We start from the raw sequence: 16,988 nt of genomic DNA, 5'->3' as shown, positions 1-16,988 counted from the left end.
ATTTTGATGAAAGAATGATGGGTGAATTTTAGATTTACATATGCATGCCAGAGGTCATGCCAAGACTTAAAATCGTATCTTTGTGAAGTGGGAAATGGCAGGTGTTTTGTCCTTGAAGCAGTCTCAGTGGTGTCTCATGCAAACTTCCTGTGGAAGTTATATTTGGACGTGCTATTCAAGTGGGGGGGCAAGGGGAGGAGCTGGTTAACATGAGCTAATGAGGAGATGATGAAGGAATTTAAGGACTTTTACCAAAACAAAAAGCTTTTATTAGTGATTACCTCAATGAGTAATCTACCTACCAAAACAACAGATAGTCTAAAAAGTATGTAGTAGATCTTGATTACTATGAAACACATGGAGAGGGGGAAAAAAGACTTTCTATTTGAACTTCATGTGAAAAATGAAGGTTTTGGAAAACACTGAAGTGACTTGTCCTGTCCAGCTCTGTTAAAATACTTATTTCAGGATGATAATAATAGCTTCAGAACACAGGGGCCAGCTCCATCCTAAAAGTCTTGGCTTGAACAAAATCTTTCTTTTTAATGGCTTTTATTTGAGAGTATTTATAGAAAACAGAGTGTCAAATCAAGACACTTAAATTTAACAAACGTGACAAACTTACACTTCAGTTGTTTTCTGGAATAATTTTTTTTTAAGATTTCTTTCTGTGTTTAAATGGGGCTTGAATTTGACAACACTATTCCAGTCAGCTTATTCAAATTGCACTTGAAAGTCTCTCAATGGTTTTAAGCACATTTTTGAGTCTTTTCAGGATGCAGGAAAAACTTATCTGTACCATTGGTTAGGGATATTTTTTTTCTTTCCCTGTCTGCTGATGCATACAGCATCTTCTGTATTAATTGAAAAAAAAAGTATAAAAACACATTTTTACATGTGTGTGTAAAAACATTCTACTCAATTGCACTGTATGTAGTTTTTATATAAAGATTATAGATGCTAACTCTTCATGAGAAGTCTGGCTTTAAGCAGACCACAGCAGTAAGATGTGATTGCTATGGAAGCATGGAGCTACAATCTGGCAAATGAATAAAAGACAACTAGCTAGTATATAGGTGTGCAGATGTACTATACCAGTCCTGTTGCTTACTCAAAAAGGAACTAGCAGTAATTAACAGATAATGGTTTAAACATTCACAGCCAGAAATGTTCTAAATAGCTTTTATTGTATTCTTTTCTGCAGCCTCCCCTCAATTGTTCTGTCTAGCCATTTTACTTCAAATCCTTCATTGTTATAAAAAGTAGTATTTTACAGTCAGCATCATCTGAGGCAGGTATCATAGATCCATCAGATGTGGCTAGTGATTCAGAAGAAATCTTCAGTCTGCAAGTCCATAGTAAAACTTAAAGCATAATAGAAGCTGGAATTCAGCTGAAGATTTCTTGCTGTGTTTATAGGTGTCAAAAAAAATCTAAATTCAGTTTCTTTCCCTGGTTTGTGTGTAGTTTTATACATGAAAACTAGGCTAAGACAGCTGTCTCTGTTAAAGAGTTAAATGAAACAAATCGGCACTAGAACAATGGAATGAGATAAATAACCTGTGATTGATGAAGGATCTTAAAAGTATAAAGGTTATTTCACTAGAACACAGACTACACTAGTTCCTTCAAGCTTGAAAACCAAAAAACTGCTACTCAGAAGAATAATTCTCTTTATGCTGTTCAGTTGTCGGTGTCATTGGATGGATGCTATTTTACACTAGTGCCTTCAACATAAATGTAAAATGGGCATAAATTGGAGAACTGTTGGATTCAGATCTCAATAGGCAGTTGCATATTTAAAGGGCGGTTGGAATTAAGGCTAAAATATTTTCATTATAAGGCTGAGGGCTTATATATCAGCAACAGTGTGGGACCAATGCAGAGAAAGCATGTTAACGCAGGAAACAGAACTGGGTAAATGTGTGCTGTAAAGAGAAGGTACGGAAGGTAAAGACTGGCTGCCCATATTATTGTGAATTGAAAATGCATTGCTGTCAATTCATGTAGTCTAGTGTAAAACGAGCTGGTTTCAAAATAATCTGGAATAAGAGAGCTGATAAATTGTAATTTTAAGCGTCCAGGTTAGCCTGTGAAAGAATAGCAGTTCAGATGTAGCCTTAGGAAGAGCAATTTGGAGTGTAGACAGACGAGCTTTTGCAGGTGTGTATAGAACAGTTCATAAGTCAATGTTTGTGATTAATTAGCCAGGGCCCATAAATTGTGATTTACCATTCTCCTTAGTTAATGCTGCAGGAACTTTGGTCTCTGTGTCATTTAGAAGCAGGTACTCATCCTTCTGCAGGGGTAGTTCAAAGTTGTCAGCTTTTTTTGTAGTGCAGTGAGGTGGCATGTGGTTTGTTTAATGTGAATCATTTGTGGGGGAAAGAGTTTAGTAGCTTCCAGGTGAGCAGCAGTTAACTGTTGTAACTATTTCTAGAGCTGTCTGTCTCGGTTAGGTTAGAAGATATGACAAGCATAATCTTTACAGTGATAGGTGCCAGGAATGTGAATTTGATAGGACAGTTCTGCATAAAGTAATACTTGAGAAATTTTAAGGATGTCTGGTAAACATCCCTGTTTGCCCCAAATAGCTTCCTTTTTTTTTTCTTTTTTTTTTTTTTTTCTGTCCACTGGGAATGGTGAGAATTCAGTATCTTCTTCAAACAGAGAAGGTTTTTAGTTTGTGAGGGGAGGATGCTTCATCAGGAGATGTACCATGTTGATCAGAACATGTAGTTTTTCAAGAGCTTTTAAGTGATCTTTGATCTGGGGTTGTACCTGATTGATTCTGGGAGAGTAGGCTGCTCTCTTTAAATAACTGCTGTTGCGATTGGTTCTCCTTCAGAAGCTTCAAGCAGAAATACTCAAGCTCTGTATTTAAGAATGCCTCAACTTCATTCATCTTCTTATTAACTATATGTTGTCCCATCGCAGACTTAATATGTGCAGAGTATGATCAGTTGCTGAGAAGATGGTGATACTACTTTGTCCCCATGGGAGGGATGCTATCTGGAGAGCTGGGCAGGTGGTTTTGCACCAGCTGCTTTGGCATACTGGGGTTGTGGAGACAGAATTTGGAAATGCCTTTACCTTTATCTGGGATAGGAATTTTGACTCAAGTTTAGTCTCTCACGTGTGATATCATGATTCATTAGAGGGAATGCACAAATTAAGCTGTTTCCTGTGTTCTTGAAGAGCTGTCTAACTGGTGATGTTCTATTCTTAGAAAACATTGATAGACACTGAATATGATAGTTTCATCTATGCTTGTTTCTAAATCAAGCCTGCTTTTTTTTTTTCCCTCTGGCCAGGTAAGCCTCAGCACTTATTACTGTATTTGATGGAAGTCTAAAAAGAAACTGTGCTTGTATAGTCATGAGTCCTGTCTTTTTTTTTTTAAAGGGAATTTTCTGGAACACAACTCTTTACTGAACATGCAGCTCAGATCCTCTTGGCATCTAAGCGATGCAACCTGCAGGTTGCGGTTTGCAACCTTATGTACAGAACTTAGTGTGAATCTGTAACCCCTTCCTGGTGATGTATTCGTGAAGGTAAATAGTGAAGATGTGTCATAACTCTGGCAAAGTCCGCTGTTCAGTATGAAGCTATTAATTCTTTGGGGAAGAATACTCTTGCTAAAACAAGGTTTACAGATTCTGTGCCATAGTATTAATCCTGCTCTGACAGTGAATGCTGACAACTTAATTCACAGGTATCTTGGAAAATGAAGGATCTGTTCCATATAACCATTTTTTAATTTTTTCTCATACTGCAAGGTTTGGAATGCTCTTATTGGAGTAAGAGATCCAGATCTCTTCATAAGGTACTAGACTTTGGGTCTATACTCAGAAGGGCATTGAAGAAAATATTACTGTTAGCGACTGTAGGAGTTCTCAGGTAACAGTCTTTGTGGAGAACAAGACAGCTTCTGGAATACGGCACTGCTATATGCTTTTATAGAATGGATTAGTGCTGGCTAGAGAATTGAACTTAGTATTTGGGACTGAGTGTTGCTCAATCTCTGTGTCTGTAAGAAGTCACTTAGAGTCTTGCACCTCTTAAGCATATCTGTCTGGTCTAATTGATGTGTCCCTTGACAAACTTAGAAGTACAAATTTTACCTTTTTTTGTTTGTTTGTGTGTTTTGCTCAGCTTTTGTATACTTGTGTTCTTCCCCTCCACCCTTTCTTCAGTTTTCTTCTTGCTGTGAATCCCAGTGAGGATTTCATTCCTTAAAGTTTCAGGAGACTTCTATTAGAACTCACAGTACTGACCTCTGAGAGGTTTGGGATTTTTACTTTTTTTTTTTTAAAAAGGCCAGAGGACAAACCATATAGAAATACATTAGCCAGTCCAGTTAAAATAGGTGCAAGTGAGATGCATTATGTTTGGAGAAGGCTTTTTTGCTTCAGTGATTCTATAATGAGTAGAAAATCTTACCACATAAGCTTATAAAGGCAGTGTACCATTAGTGTATATTAAGCCACTGTGTGATTCTGCAAGTCTCCTGTTATGTGTAGTAGGCATAAATACAAGCCCCTCACAAGAGAATGAACATGGCTTTGCATAAGGTTATTTTGCAAACTATTATGGTAGTTTTTTAATGTAGTAGTAATGCTATAAAGTCTTTGGGATATAATTATTTCTATCTAGTTGGGGTGCTTAATATAGTTAGCTTTGCATAAATAATGAACGTTTTTTCATACACTCAGAAGTTTTACATTGGTAAGTAGTAGTGTTATAAAAAGCAGGAGAAAGTTTCTTATGGTTTGTCTACAAAGAGAAGTTAACTGAAATGTGTAAGCCAAAGTGTGCAGTTAAGCACATAAAAAGTACACTAGTGTAAGCCTCCTTTGGCCCCAATTTTTGTAGTATAAAAATCTTTTGAGAGTTCATGGTTTGCTTGGGAATGAGTTCTAAGCTCAGTAACAAGCTGCCATGGGACAAGTACAGATAGTGAGTCTAACCGGCATAAGAGGTAGAAGTTCCTTGTCTAAATGAATCATGACCCCATTTCTGTTGTGGACTGTACTAACTGATTTTAATGTTTTTACAGTTTGAGTTGTATTTTGTGAGGATCTCTCTTAAGTCTTGTTTACATAATGATTTATGTTTCCTGAGAAACCATTCCAAATTCATTGAAAGCTGCACTTCAAGGTATCATCACACAATCATAAGCAATTGAATTAGAGCAGAGGTAGGTAGGTGGCTGTTACTTAATTTAGCTAGGCTTTTTTTCACTCCTACTTCATATGTGCTGCACTTCACACTCAGAATTACTGTTTCAGTGCAAAGGATGTGAATTTTCATAGCCTTTTTATTTATAAATTGGGAAAGAAGTAAAAATGGATTCTGTTTGGATTAGCTATAAATGATACGAGAAAACTGAAGCTTTAAGAAAATGCAGGTTACCCTGAAGCATATTTTTGTACATAATATTCTTTCCAATACTAATAAGGACTGACATATAAAAATATTCCAACTTTTCAGAACAAAAACATGAAAAGACAGGCTTGTGGAAAGCCATTGACCTTTTGGAAACTTTTGGATGTAAAACTATTCCTTGAAACAATTGGTTTGGGTTTTGTTTTTTTTTTTTTAACATGGCTGATGTGGTATCTTACTGGCCACATATGCATTATGCTGTGCTTTACAGGAGAGGGGAAAAAAAAAAAGAGGAAGGTGAAAAGAGAAGTTGCCATTTGCTGCTTAACTGAAGTTAGAACATCTCTGGTTCGCAGGCCAGGAGACCTGATGCAGAAATAGGGTGTAGTTGGCCAATCAGCCCTTCTAACCTTGTTTTCCTTCCCACAGCCACCCTGCAATGTTTGTCTCTGCCCTTTAGAGACATGAAGGTCTTCTTGCCTGTTGCTCGCTCATAAACCTACCCTACTAGATACGGCTTCTGTTTGCTGCCTTGCCTGATATGATGGGGAATCTTTCATGTAACTTAGCTAGGCAGTGCCAGGGGGCTCAGTGCTTCTAAATTATGAACCAGTATTTTATGCAATTGCTAGGGCAAGTAATGTCTCTTGAGGTGCAAAGCATGGAGAAAGGGGAAGGGGTTAACTCAGAAAAAAATCTTTTTATTCTATGAATTGCTGCAGTGGTTCTAGTTGGGAGGAGAGCTTGTAAAAATACTGAAAAAACCCCGAGGTTAAGAAACTTCCTTAAATTCTTAGATTAGGTGCGTATAGGTGAAACAACTGCTGTGTGTTAGGATTAGGAATCTAGAGTGCAGATGTGCGGGGACAAAGACTGAAGGGCAAGAGTTCAATGTTGTCAGTCTAGCTGAATTTTTAAAGAGAAGTTACCACGTAGTATATGCTGACACATACATCATGAATAACTTAGGGTGTGGACAGTGGAGAGGGCAGCCAGCTGTACCTTCCAAGCCAGCTGCAGCTAACTGATAAGCTCTTCTAGAAGAGTTGTGCTAGGAGGAAGTAGCAGTAATCATAGTTTGTGGTTACAAGATTATGGGTCATTGCCGGGAAGCTGTAAGGGTAAACAGCGGATCAGCATCCTTGGTATTAAGAGAACACAACAAAACAGAAGAAGTCTTGAAAAATCTCCAAGTTCAAATTGCCACCAAGATGTTCACTAAACAATGAGTGACTCTTTCCAGTCATACAGTGGCTTTCTCATGTCAGTGTTAAGGTGTCCACTGTTAACTGTCAAAGCAGGAGATGGCAGAAGGAAGCTTAGTTGTACCCTTCTGTCCTCCAAGTAAACCTTCATGGCTGTGACCAGGTATGGAGGACTCTAAAGTGAATATTGAGGAAAAACTGTTACTTGTCAACTTACTAGGCATATTGAACTACTTCATTAGAATAAAATTGCCTAAATTGTTTATTTAAATAGTTTTAAGTGTCTTCTTGGTGTGATTGAAATGCCTCAGGGCATAGTTCCAGGCCTTTATAACTCTATTTGTCAGTATGACCATTGCTGTTAAACTGTATTCAAAAAATGCTGAAAGAACATAATAGAACCTTTATTGACAGGTAAGTTTTCAAGATGATTTTGCATCCTAAACCTTGTAAGTGCTTAATAACCTTTTGGAGTCATGACGGCTTCCTGTGGTGAAGAAGCCCTTTTAACAGAATGCCATACCTTTGGAAATGATTGTTTGCTGAATGCTGTTTATTTTTACTAGTTTGTAAAAAGTGCCAAAAACTTAGGTGGCTGTTTACTCAACTCACTAATAATTTTAATTTTAAATACCTTCAGAATATTGTGGCACTTTTGTGAAACATTCTATAGACATCAAAATGCATGCTGAATATTTATATACAAAGGGTTAATTGAAGTTATAGTGTAGCTTTCCTCCTTTCAGTAGATCTATACCAGTTTAGACTAGCTGAAGGTCTTTGCACTTGCCAAAACAATCTTCGAGGATTCCAGGCAGTGATCTCTTGTGTTTTTCAGACCCTTTCTTGCAGGCTGCTGTTGCCTTTGTGCCTGTCTGCAGTCCTAGTGGTGAGAAAGCAGAGCTCTTCCATGGAACTGTGACTTGTAGCAGCTGTCAAAGGTATAGGCAATAATTTGAGTACCAGGTTATTTGGATCCACTGGGCTGAGAATTTAGCTGTAAACAAAATGAGTGTGAGTAGTATCTTAACGTAGCCACTCCCTGAAGAGGTTGGGGCCCTTCCTTCACCAAGGACTGAGGAAGAGACAAGGTTCTTTTCAAATTCCTAAGGCTCATTATGTTTCTAACCATAAAACTACTCCCTACCTGCCCTCCTTCCAGTGCAAGTATCAAAATACTAAAATTTTGACTAGTACCAAAACAAGAAATTTGTAGTTAGACAGTACGAGAGTACAACAGGACACAAGGAAATGGAATGAAGCTGTGTCAGGGGAGGTTCAGATTGGACATTTAGGAAAAGGTTTTTCACTGAGAGGGTGGTCGGTCACAGGAACAGGCTTCCCGAGGAAGTGGTCGTGGCACCAAGCCTGTCAGAGTTCAGGGAGTGTCTGGACAACGCTCTTGGTCATAAGGTTTACTTAGTCCTGCAAGGAGCAGGGAGTTGGACTTGATTGATCCTTACGAGTCCTTCCAACTTGAGCTATTCTGTGATCCTTCTAGGACTCCTTATTCTCTTTGTGTGCTGCAGTAGTCTTTCCTTTTTGTTACAATAAGAATTGAACAAGTAATGCTTGTTTTTACAGATGGGTATGTATAAAGTAGTATTTTTAGTGTTGGTTATGTACTAAGTCATTTAGAAGAAAAAGAGAATAGAGCCAATATTAAAGTATGTCTGCTTGATGAAAGTGCATGCGTCAATTTCTGTAACTCATACTCCTGAGAAGTTGGTACCAGTGCAGTAAGTGATGTGGCGTGTAGTGTCCTGGACTGTGTGAGGATTTTGTTCTGTTACATAAGGGGTTTGCACTAGAATCATTCAGACAAAAGATTTTTTTGTACGTAGGCAGGCTCTTGGCTTTTGCTGTTGCAGAAGTGGGGCTTGAGTTGATTCAGTGGGGGCTTCATTGATTAAGAATTCTGGCAATTCTTGTAGATGCTGAAATAATACTTAAGCTCTCAAGAGGGGAAAAAAAAGTCTCTCAAGTACCCACAGTTCTCAGTAAGGTTATTTTGAATATTCCCTGGTGCTTGCATTAGGGTCACTTTTGCAGAAATGAATGGGCAGAGTTTATCCCAGTGCTGAAGCCAGATGCCTTACCTCCACCAACGGTTTGAGAAACAGAGGTCCTGTGACCTGCCCCAATGGTTTGTCTGGAGTGGCTGAGCTAGGAAAAAAAAAATGCAGCTCCCAGCTGTTTTGGCAACTCCAGATCCATTTAAGTTTACTCATCCAATTTATCAGCTATAAATTTTTGTTCACATTCTCATAATACTTACCTGCACGGAAAACATTCATTAAAACAGTAGGCTGGATATATGTTTCATATTTAGCGTAATCTGTTTGGTATGTCCTGCACTCAGCTGGCAAAATGCCGAGAGAAGTACACAGTGTTAGTAAGACTCAGTGAAGCCTCTCATACTTCCGTCATGGGAGAAACAGTTTGTAACCTGTGATACCCATGTTTTGAGATATTTAATTTTAGGCATTTAGGGACGAGTCATAACACTGTACTGTGGTCACAGATGACTGTCTAGTTTTAGACCTTTAAGAAAGGCTAAGCAAGCTGTTTTGTAATGTCCCCATATGTACTACTGATTTCCTGGAAGTGCCAGAGAATCAGTTTTGATTCTAGATATGTTTTAAGTAAGTTTTAAGGAGAGTTCATGGGGAGCTTGGACAGCACCATACTTAGTCTTAAGACAGTGACTTTGCTCATGAGACAAAGGGTAAATGACAATAGCCAGTGTTACATAATCTTATAAATAGATTAGGATTGTTTCAAAAATTTTTATAAATTGAAGAGAATAAAAGCAATAGGAATTACACCTTCTAAAGAACTTGTCTTTAGAAATATGGTCATGCTGGCTTTTAAGATCCTTATGCTTTTTGTGTCTGTGCTATGCAAGGTGGTGACCTGAAAGCTAAATCCTGTGGTTTGAGGTCATCTCAAAACAAGATGTTATGTAGAGGTATAAATACAGGCTTTTGCCCTGGCATACCTGGTGAAGTTTAAGAGTATACTCAAGGTATTGCCTGCCTTTCTGCTTATGCAATTTAAAAATTATTATTACCTATTTTTTTGCTTTTTCCCCCTCCATATAGCATTCGCCTGGAGCAATAGCTTCCCTTCCACATACTTATTTTTAATTACTCGTGATTGTTAGTGTTGAGTAATTTTCTTTGCTTAGGAAATCCCCTTGCAATGACCTACAAACTTTACAATAATTATGAAAGAAACTTTAGGCCTACCATTTAGATTGTCATTTTGTATTTTGCTCATGATAACCTAGTACAATGTTCTCTTCTAGCGATGTATTAATAGTGTCCTCATCTAAAAGCAATGTTAATTTATTTCCTCATTTTATTTTTAACATCCTTTTTGGATGGAATTCAAGATAAATACAGAATAATGCCTGAAGTGTGTTCTTTCTGTCTGTCCTTTACAAATCTATAGCTGGATGGCTCCCTGCACCATGTTGCCTTTATGCCAGCCCAGAGAGTAACTATTTTGCATAGCAGTGACTAGTTTGCAGAGGCAGTCATAAAACAGAGGACAGGCATTATGTTGAGGAGCTGTAGGGCTTTCATACAGATGTGCTGTACTGTCTGAAGGTATTTAGTCATGCAAACACCAGTCCAGTTTTATACTAGTATTTATCCAGCATACCTGAATCGATATTGCTGCATCTATGCAGAACTCCCCAAAAGTCGATGATCCTTTAGTTGTTTTGCAGCTTTGACAAATGGTCTGTGGTGGTATCCGCAGTGGTGTACAGTTACCAAGAGATTACAAGCCCTGACGTGGACTGCTGTGAACACAAGTCCTGTTTTGCTTCACAGGTGGTAACCTTCAGCAGAAGAATGGTACAGGGTGGACAGGTGGGGGCAGTAATATCTTGAAGTACTGCAGCCAAATCTGTGAGAACCTGTTTGTTTAAAACCTTTGCATGAACTCATTGACCATGAATTTGAAAGAGGAAACAGCAGCAGCCTGTCGTGATGATAGAGATTGCATAGCAATTGGAAACAAAAGACTTCTGGATTAACATGGTAGCATTTGGGCAGCTTCAATGGAACTACACTGGATTTATTCCAATAGAGCTGAAGGCGTGGTTTTGCCTTCAGTTTTTTGTCTTAGTTGATGAAGAATATCCACTTGCAGTATCGTAAAGTAAGAATTGTAGTAACCTCCTGATTTTGTGGCATTTCAGAAAGAAATTGAATATGGTACACAGTAAAGGAAAGCCACAGAAAAGATCTTGTTTTGTGTCTTAAGATTTTAAAAGATAAAATCACAGCCTTTAAGACTCTTCTATCTTTAAAAAGTAAAAATATAATTTGTTTAAAAATACCCTCAAACAAACAAAATTGACCCCTAAAACTGAGACATGAAAATGAGACATGATTTAACTTAATTATAAGCCTTGAACAAGGAAACAGCATGTTCTCAGAATTCTTAATTACAGCATTGTTTTTAGCTTGAGGTTTTGTGTGTGTGTGTTGCTCCAGTCAGTCTTCAGTAGAAAGAATAAAAGGCAAAGAAAACACGGAAGTACAGTAAACATCTTGAAATGCAGTTTCCTTCTTACTGGGAAGCTACCACATGACTTGCTGAAAAAGATTGATTTTAAAAAAAAAAAAAAAGCCAGCTTGCAGTTGTTCTTTGGTAGCATTCAAACTTCTCTGTAAATCTGCTTCTTGAGAAATAATATCCTACAAGATGTCTCAAGCAGCACTACAGTGTTTAAATGCTTTTAGTGTTGTATGAGTGAATGTAAGGAAAATACACTGAATTGTTTGATTGTCCTGAAGCCATTACTCATTGGCAGATGAAGGCAGAAACAGAACAAGGCTTTCTACTGAACTTTTAAAGGTGAGAAGATATTAATTTTGCCTGAATTCTACAACATGCAAAGCCAGTTGGGGTAACGATAGTCTTTTTTGCCAGTCTCACTAAAAGATGGCTGGGAGTTGAACTGAAATGGGACCTGCATTTCAGTTAGTCAATATATTGAATGTGGGTTACTCAGTCTTAAAAATACACAGGAACTGTTCCAACAGCTAAATTTCTGCACAGACTGCTGCTGCCAAACAGTATGGGTCCTAGGCATCCCTTTTTGAAGTTGGTAGCATTTTTTCAGAGTGACAAAAAGATGATCAGCTACTGTTTCTCTCCTTGGACCAGTATTTCTCAGAACTGTGTCCCCCTATGCTCTCACAGGTGAAAAAAAAATCACCTGTGGTTATATTGTGTACTTTTTCTTTATATGGTAGATGAATGGAAGGACTGGCATTTTTATGTTGTATTGAAATGAAGGGTTTTCAGCTCAAAAAGATTTGGATCAAAAATATAAGGCATGTTGACCACGTTCAGTAATGTTTTAAAGACATATCTAGGGTGCATTCTTATGGTGTGCTGAATTAGGTGTGTGAAAGCCAGGAGCTAAACCAAAACTCTGGTATCCTTATTCTTGTTGCAGTTCACTCTTGCACTCTGCTGCACACCAGGAGCAGGAGCATGTTTTTGTGTCAGTCACACTTTATTCTTATGTGATTTGATGTATGAATTGTATATATGTTGTTAAAGTAATTAACTCTTCAGCATCCCAAGGTGCTTTATGTATTCTTTCCTCCTCTAATTTTACAGTCTATAATTATAGACAATAAGAAAACATAAGGACAGAAATAGAAAAACTGAATAAAGTCCTGCAGTTAACTGGGGTTTCTTTGAATGCTATTGGTTCATTGCATTTCTATACAGAATCATGTGTACGCACCTACATGCAGTTAGTAGTTTGCTTTGTTTGTATGCAGAGTGACCTGACTCTTCTGTTAAAAAATTCTGTATTAACAGGAAGATAAGTGACACTACTGGTAACATTACTTCTTTAAAGGAATTTGCAAGGTTTTCTGATTTTTAAGCGTATTTCACCTGCTCACTTACGTGTATTCTGAGATAGTAAATTACCCGCCTGACCAAGATTCTGACCTGGTTTATAAATGAAATAAAAATTACACAAATCCAGATGGAACATTCATTTAATCAACTATGCTTTAAGAACAAATAACACCCCACCACCACCACCAAAAAAAATCCCAAACCCTAACCCCACCCCAAAATGCTACAAACCATAAGCTAAGGTCATGAAGTGCCTGCTGAAATTTCAGAGCATTTTCAATTTCATGTTGAGCTGTATGAGGGAATAGAGTCATTTTTATCTGAAGTAAAGCAAACTAACTGCTTTCTAATCTACTCACAGCTGAGCAGGTATACAGCGAATCTAGTCTTGAAAGTTCCTAGGTACTCTTCTGTTTTGTGCCGTCACAACCTTCAGAAGGTACATTGGCTAGCCGCTCTTGGAATTGCGACAGTCTTTGAAGACTGAGCACTTTACTACATTGTGAAATGAGATTTGGTAGATTGCAGAGCTGTTTTCCACCTGCTGTACTGCTTCAGCTGGAGGAACAGCTAGACAAAGTGCAACCCTGCCATGGTGTGAAACGTCTCCAATTCATGGAGGTGATCTAGGCCTCTCCGCACCAGGGTTCAGTGGAAACCGAGCATGAAGTAGGGTGGCTGGCTGCCCCCAGAAGAATAGCTCAGGCCCGATTGCCTTGCGCTCCTTCCACTGAGCCATTTAAGAACTTGTAGCTTTAATTTCTGGTTTTGAGCTGTGAATGAAGGGATTAAGCTAGTGCGGGCATGAAGGAAAGCTACAGTGTGGTTTGGAAATCGTACTTCAGGTTGTTTCTTTGGAGCTGACCCTTCTGCTCCTTTGCAGATGAACGTACTCAATTTTTATAAACAAAATCCACAGCAACAGTGCTAGCACTGCTTTATGAGAAACCAGAGTACTTTCCTTCACAGTGAGATGTCCACGACGTTCTGGTTTTATGCACCTCTGTAATTTTATGGGAGGAAGGACATGGAAGTCTGAGGCCACATAAAATCTCATGACTTGAGGGTGCCAATACTTAAAAAGTACCTGTTGCAGTGTTGTCACAGGTCTTCCTCATTCCTCCTGCTTCCCTGCAGTCTTCTAGAGCTCTGAGTAAATTTGCTACCTCCGAAAGACTTGTAACCTTATACTGCTCCTATTACCGATGTTCCACTGCGTCTCTTCTTGGAGCAAAAACACCCCACGCTTTTTGCTTGTTCTCCTGCCCTTTATGCGTATGCCCTGCTCGATAAGCCTTCCTGTCCTCCCTCACGTTTCGCCGACTTGCTTGGACGGGGGGGGGTTGTGCAAGTGCCCCTCACCGCTTTGGCCGGGGAGGGGGCGGGAAAGCGGTCGTGGCCCCCTCGCTCGCCGTCAGGGACGTCCGACGCGGGCTGCGCTCAGCCGCCAGCGGCGGGGGGAAAGCCCGCTCGCCAACTGACTGGAGATCCTCTCAGGAGCCGCGCTGGCTGCTCGTCCTCGGCAGCGCCATCTCTCCGCCCCGCCGCCTCCGCTGCAGCGGGACGGTAGAGCGGCCTCCCGACCCCGAGGAGCCGTTAACGGGCGGCGGGAGGAGGCGCGCGCGCCCGCCCGCCCCGCCCCGCCCCCACCGGCCGCTAACGGCACGAAGCGCCGCCCCAGCCCTCTGAGGACGTGGCCGGGTCGCCGGCGCCCGCGGGGGCTGGTTATCCCCCCTCCCCCCCACGTCTGCCTGCCTGTCGTCCGTCCCTCCGTCCGTCCGGCGTCCCGCAGCAGCGTCTCGGCGGGCCATGGCGGTGAGGCGGCGCCGGCGCGGGGCCGCCGCTCCACCCGAGCCGCCCGCTCGCTCCGGCCGGCGGCCATGCCGTCTGTCTGGGAGGCGGGCGGGCGCCGCTATGGGCCGAGCTGCGCTGCTGCCGTTGCTGCTGGTGGCGACCGCGGGCCGGGCCGGCGTCTCGGCCGCGGGCGGCCCGGAGGTGCACAGCCTGCGGGGGAGCTGGCGGCTGGGCAACGGGAACGGCTCGGTGGTGCTCCGAGGGGAGGTGCCGGGCTGCGTGCACACCGCCCTGCACCGCCGGGGCCTCATCCAGGTACGGTAGGCGGCCGCGCCGGCACGCCTCGCCCGGCTCCCCCTCGCCCTGGGGTCGCCCCGGCGGTGGGGCGGTGTGCGGCCGTGCCTGGGGCGCGGTGGGGAGAGGCAGGCGGGGTGCTGCGGTGTGGTGGCGCCCGAGGAGAAGCCTCGCACCCGCCGTGCCGCTTCCAAGTGGGCAGCCTGCCACAGAGGGGAAAAAAAACCAGCCCCCCCCCTCCCCCCCCCGTCTGTGAGATCTCCCGAAGCATGGTTAGTGGCAACCCCCTCAACCCAGAACACCGCCTCTGTCCCGGGAGCTGCCTCAACCGCTGCAGGTTTTGGTAGCATTGGTGGTGTGGCAGCCAGACTTCCTTTCCTTAGCCCCCCCAGTGGCAAAGGGTTTGGTGGCTGCGGTATCCTCAGGTACACAACTGGAGGTTATCCATGGCAGAACAGTCCCATATTGGGCCAGGGATACAAATGCAAGCCCGTGCTCACCAGCGTGTGAGGTTCTGTGGTTTTGACACAGAGCCAAGGTGCCGACACCAGGTATCTACAATATCGTCACAGCACGTAAGTCGTGTCTACCTACAATACTACCTCAAAAGAATGAAAAGCTAAACCCACCCTGCTGAAGTTTGACTTGTTGATGCAAGAAGTCTAGGGATTTCAGGCATTTCGGTCCATTAAAAATCCCTTTTAACACTTGCAGAGCACACCAGGACAATTGAGGTTGTGTACTCCGGTGCTGCCGAAGGGAAGTATGTTCTGAAACACGGGTGTAAAACGGTTACATTTAAAAGACTAGTTCCTGCCTTAACACTTTCAAGAAACTTTGCTGCTTCTGTTTACTATTGCCTCTTTTAGTTCTTAGATTTAGAAAAACATAGTGACCACTTTACAGGACAAATGATCGAAACTGCAGTTGTAGATTGGTAGAAAAGCACCCTGATACCAGCATAAGCTGCTTGTCATTCAGACCTGACTAGAAACATGGCACTAACTGGGTCATTGTTAAAATAAGATGCCTTTTTGCAAGGAAGTATGTGGAAAGTGGAATGTGTACCTGGAACAAGGAGAAGAAATAAAACACAATGAACTTAACAAAATCGTCTATAAAACTGGTAAAAATACTTCTGTACTAGAATACATGAAGTACTGTCATACGTTGTCTGAGTGTATCAGACGTACCCATATATTGTATTTATTGTGGGCCCAATGTTGCATTTCTTGTACAGCATTTATTTAAAAAAAACACCCAAACATTCTGGATGCATGCATTTTATATTATCTATTATTTAATTTTTGTTCTTTAGATTATTATCCTGCTCTGCTCTGACTAAAGTTAGAGCGGTATAAGGAGAAAGTGACGCCACTTCAGGCAGGATAATTTTAGCATTATTCTGTGTTGGCATAGGTTGGGAATCCCAGTACTAATAATAGATTCCAAAGAGTGTCATGCCAGATAAAAGAAATAGTCAACATTGGAAAAGTAAATACACTAAGAAGGGATGAGCTGAGCCATGATGGTCTGTTGTTTCAACATCTGTGTGCTAAGTGACATGACATTTTGAACATAGACAGTAAAGGTTTTAAAATGGCTTTTCTAAAGTTTTAAAAAATGCAGTGGGCAGGTGGACTATATATGGAGGATCAGTGAGAACTGTGCCAGTTTCTCCCATGCAAAAGCACCTCAGATAAACAGAACGTCTCAAATGTTCTGCTGTGCTGGCAGGTGTTGCTGCAAGAAATGTGAATAATCATCCGGGAGAAGCTGTGACCAATGCACTGACTCACGCACGCAAGATAATGACGTAATGAAAGACTCACATTTAACTACTCACATAAAGTACTCTTACGAAGGGAGAAAATGTGATTGCTAATCTAGCTGCATTGCTGTAAACTGACTTGTAAATTAGTCATTTCAAGCAGCAGTATGCTATTTAGAAATGAGGCTGTGATCATGAACTCTCATGTGCCTGGGGCAGAATCCCAAGCCTGCACAGTGGCATGAAAGCTTAGTCAGCCTGCTGGCCAGCAACATGGGTCTTGCTAATAGGTAGGTGGGTACTTGGCTAATTACAATTGATGATGGTTGGCTGTGGACACATAGAACATGTTTATGTGAATACAAGTATGAACTTGCTCCAAACACATGCTGATACGGCCGGCTATGAACCCGCTGTAGTCTGGAAACTGTTGCTAAATTGGTGGTGTTAGGATTAGTACAGTCTGTCGAGGAGCTGAGTTAACCGAAATACTTCACTAGTGTGGAGTCTGGACTGGACTTGGCTGGTGCCTGGCTAGTTCCAAGCTCAGAATGAGCTGACTTGTTTCTATGTGTAGGTGTGTACAGGTAACTTAGGATCAATTTAAACCCATTCTTAACTCAGTTTAGCAAAGC

At 41.3% G+C, this 16,988-nt stretch overlaps 1 protein-coding gene and 1 long non-coding RNA gene across 17 annotated transcripts in view; one reads left to right on the top strand and one right to left on the bottom strand.

Annotated features, from left to right (window-relative positions):
• The first annotated feature begins 7,428 nt into the window (after positions 1-7,428).
• MANBA (mannosidase beta) overlaps positions 7,429-16,988 on the top strand; it is a 79,724-nt gene continuing 70,164 nt past the window's right edge. For 10 of the 14 annotated variants that reach the window (XM_075031943.1, XM_075032004.1, XM_075031952.1 and 7 more), the window contains exon 1: positions 14,177-14,603. In XM_075031943.1, coding sequence (XP_074888044.1) covers positions 14,304-14,603 — 300 coding nt within the window. In that variant the 5' untranslated portion in view covers positions 14,177-14,303. Of the gene's footprint in view, positions 7,535-10,435; positions 11,469-14,176; positions 14,604-14,868; positions 15,158-16,470; positions 16,644-16,988 lie in introns of those variants that run through there. The other 4 variants (XM_075032013.1, XM_075032024.1, XM_075031980.1 and 1 more) reach the window with 4 other exon arrangements.
• On the bottom strand, positions 7,440-13,761 carry LOC142032853 (uncharacterized). 3 transcript variants are annotated; one of them, XR_012651017.1, is made up of 3 exons: positions 13,582-13,761; positions 10,263-10,521; positions 7,440-7,525 (listed from the first exon to the last, which is right to left on the bottom strand). It is a non-coding gene; the product is annotated as an uncharacterized LOC142032853 (long non-coding RNA). The 3 variants fall into 3 exon arrangements; XR_012651016.1 differs by having other exon boundaries at positions 7,467-7,590; XR_012651015.1 differs by lacking the exon at positions 7,440-7,525 and adding an exon at positions 7,919-8,759.

This window comes from Buteo buteo, chromosome 1, assembly GCF_964188355.1.
Source record: "Buteo buteo chromosome 1, bButBut1.hap1.1, whole genome shotgun sequence".
NCBI classification, from domain to species: domain Eukaryota; kingdom Metazoa; phylum Chordata; class Aves; order Accipitriformes; family Accipitridae; genus Buteo; species Buteo buteo.
Note: the sequence above shows the minus strand (reverse complement) of the source record. Positions and strands in the feature narration are given on the sequence as shown.